Source organism: Cynara cardunculus (assembly GCF_001531365.2).
Source record: "Cynara cardunculus var. scolymus isolate 2C chromosome LG 2, CcrdV1, whole genome shotgun sequence".
Taxonomy (NCBI): Eukaryota; Viridiplantae; Streptophyta; class Magnoliopsida; order Asterales; family Asteraceae; genus Cynara; species Cynara cardunculus.
In genome coordinates this window covers 5027712-5031286 of record NC_037529.1, presented here as the reverse complement: position 1 = coordinate 5031286, position 3575 = coordinate 5027712, and the positions used below count along the sequence as shown (strand labels likewise).

The 3575-nt window shown below is 32.6% G+C and overlaps 1 protein-coding gene across 1 annotated transcript; it reads left to right on the top strand.

Annotated features, from left to right (window-relative positions):
• Window positions 1-637: 637 nt before the first annotated feature.
• Window positions 638-1751, top strand: LOC112506788 (putative methyltransferase DDB_G0268948). The gene is made up of 2 exons (XM_025111061.1): window positions 638-869; window positions 1029-1751. The coding sequence occupies exons 1-2, from the start codon at window positions 720-722 to the stop codon at window positions 1653-1655; spliced, it is 777 nt and encodes a 258-aa protein (XP_024966829.1). The 5' UTR covers window positions 638-719; the 3' UTR covers window positions 1656-1751.
• The last annotated feature ends 1824 nt before the right edge of the window (window positions 1752-3575 follow it).

The window sequence follows — 3575 nt, the reverse complement described above, 5'->3', positions numbered from 1 at the left end:
TAATTTTTTTATAAAGATAATAATTAATTATTTTCTTAAAACTCGATAATTATTTTAATTATATTTTAGATTTTTTATATTTTAAAATGAGATGTTTATCATATATTTGATTATGTTTATCCGCAGTTACTTACACGAATTCAAACATGGAGCTTTAATAAGTTGTACTTGTGCATAATTTATTTGTAATCTGAAATTTTAAGTAATATGCATAAATATACGGAACTTCATACATAAAAAATAGTTTTTATCAAATATTTTATAATATAGTATAGATATATTTAAATAAAACATAACAAAAAGACAAAAAAGATAAAAGAACAAAAAGATTGCATAAGATATTTGATAAATAGATGATATTTAACCAGGATGGTGATTGATTGGTTTGAGCTTGGTTTTAAAGGTCAAAAGTATTAGGAGGTCTCATGTTTAAATTCAAAGAGAAATAAAAATCCTCTTGTGGCCACGGAGGTTCAAATACGATGACTTTGGGTTATCTATAAAGTAGGTGGTCATTCTGGAATTAGTCGGCTTACGTGACGAGTTAGATATCCAAGTTAATCAAAAAAATAAAATAAAAAAAATAATAATAATTAATCGAAGATTATCCAGTTACCAAAGTTTGAACTTTCTACTCAAAATATCATATCATCCCCATCATTCGATTCTTTCTCATAAATCCACAGCAGGCGGCTGAGAGATCGGAGGAGGAGAGAATTATGGCGGATCTGTTCTTGAAACAAGCAGAGCAATACTTGGAGGCGCGACCAGGTTATCCACAAGAGCTGTTCGATTTCATCGCCAGCAAGACGCCTAGCCATGACSTTGTTTGGGACGTCGGCACCGGAAGCGGTCAGGCGGCAGTTTCCGTAAGTTCTTCATACTGCTACTATTTCTGGATCTCTTACTTTACATCGGAAATTTTCAAATTAATTATTCATATTTCGAAGTTCTAGTAAGAATCATCGCTATTTGTTACGAGTGAATGAGTTTTTTTTTTTTTTGACGATCGTACATGTTCATCGCAGCTTGCGAGCATATACACGAAGGTAATTGGCACAGATACAAGCAACAAACAACTAGAATTTGCTCCAAAGCTCCCCAACGTTCGTTACCTCTGTACTTCCCCCAATATTTCTCCGTCTGAATTAGAACAGATCGGTACAGAATCAAGTGTTGATTTAGTTACAGTAGCTCAAGCTCTCCACTGGTTTGATAACGAGACCTTCTATGATCACGTCAAGTGGATACTGAAAAAACCAAACGGTGTTATTGCAGCATGGTGCTATACCATGCCAGAATTTGACGATCAATTCGATCCAATTTTCAAAAAGTTCTACTCAGAATCAAAACCTTATTGGGATCTGTTGCGTGGATTGGTGGATGACAAGTATACGACCATCAAATTCCCATTCAAAGCTGTGGATGGATGCAATCACACAGGTCCATTTGAGTTCCAATCCAAGAAGTTGATGAGTTTAGATGAGTTCTTTACGTACATTAGGTCATGGTCAGCTTACCAAACTGCAAAGGAGAAAGGCGTAGAGCTGTTGAATGATGGCGTGATCGAGGAGTTCACTAGAGCTTGGAATGGAGATGAAAATGGACGTAAGTGTGTTACGTATCCGGTCTATCTAAGGATCGGCAAAGTCTGAGATTTGGTCTAGATACCTGATTTGGCTTAATCTGGTTTATCGAACACCACCATACTACASTATCTAACCATTTGGTAATTTAATGTACTTTGAAAATGTATTATTGAAATAATGTCTCCTTGAACTCGTAATTTAAGGGGCTGTTTGTTTACCTCTTAGGCAGATTTTGAATCATTAAGAGGTGAATTTTATTTGGCAAAAAAATATATGTTTCTTAATAGTTCTAAAACCCTATGAATGATTTTGTATTTTGGGTCTTTAGTGCCATGATTTCATTATAAACAATTACCAAATAATTATATTTTATTACTATATCATGATAGTCTCTTAATTATTCTAACCACTTAATCATTCTGCATCGAACCATTTAACAACTACCAAATAGCCCCTAAATRTATATTTTGAAATAATGTTTGAGAATGCAATATTTTTTCTTTGGTAAGATTAAAATTCGAATTTGAAATCTTCTCAAACCTAAAAGCGTATTAAATTCCAAATTTGACTTTGTGAAATGGAATTCAATTTACAATTCGATTTTTCGTTCTAATTTGACTTTTATTCAAACAAAACAAGACATGAGATTGAACAGTAAGTTAGAGAAACTCAAATTGAAACCAACATCTCGATATTGTTTCCTCTTAATAGAAGTTTTCAAATTTACGATGTAAAAAAAGATCTAATTCAATTAGAAATTAAAAAACTGAACAGTAAATTGATATTAGATTGAATCGAATTTAATAAATTTAACATATAAATTGGATCTGTTGGTTTTTTAAATGGTAATCCATAAACTGAACTGATCCAATTCAATCAATAAATATAACGTCACTATTTGGCATGTAGGGCTGTAAACGAACCGAACGAACACGAACGGAGGCTTGTTCATGTTCGTTTAACTTAACCGAACAAACAAACGAACACGAACGGTAAACGAACGAAAATCTTTGTGTTCGTGTTCGTTCGTTTAGAAATCAGGTATGTTCGTGTAAGTTTATGTTCGTTCGTTTACATGCTAAACGAACGAACACAAACGAATGAGCTAAACGAACGGGCTAAACGAACATAAATAAATATTATTTGAATTCAAAGTAAATAAATAAAAGATTATATATTAAATTTGATATATAAACAAACATAAACGAACGGTAAGTAAACGAACTTTCACGAACATAAATGAACGAACGAGACTCTTATTCATGTTCGTTGGTTTAACTAAACGAACAAAAAAATTTGTTCATGTTCGTTCATTTATTAAATAAACRAACATAAACGAATTTATCGCTGAACGGTTTGCTGAACGTTCAATTCATTTACAGCCTTAATGACATGTATAAATGTAGGCGATTTGTCAACTGTGTTTTTTTAACTTCTTTTTATATGTATTATATCGTGTTAAATTAAAAATATGTAAAATTATTTGACAAAACAACTTTTTCAAGTCACAAGTTATTACCTATCTCAGGGACGGACCTGTGTTGGTGATATAGGTGGCACGTGCCACCATATTATTCCTTCGTCGAAAGGTAAACAAATTTAGGTTCGTGAAAGGTGTAACTGTATTAATTTGTTGTGTGCCACCGTATGTATTTTGAAACCACAATGAGAACAAGTTTTATTTGGTAGAGTTGGTTTGCAAGACTTTTATTTCACCTCAGACCCAAGCTCGAATCCTGTTAGTGTCGTTTTCTTAGTCAAATATTGCCATCGTTTGAAAAAAAAATTATATATTTTTTATAGTCAAATGATGCCACCATTTAAAAAAATAAAATAATAGGGAAGTGGGATGTTGGGACTGGTGGACATTGATGGAGAACAAGGTGTATCTGTATATATATATATAGGGGGCTATTCAAGGGAGAACTGAGTTGTTTGTGGTAACTGTGAGAACCAATATTAACCACAAATCAATAGATAAATTAG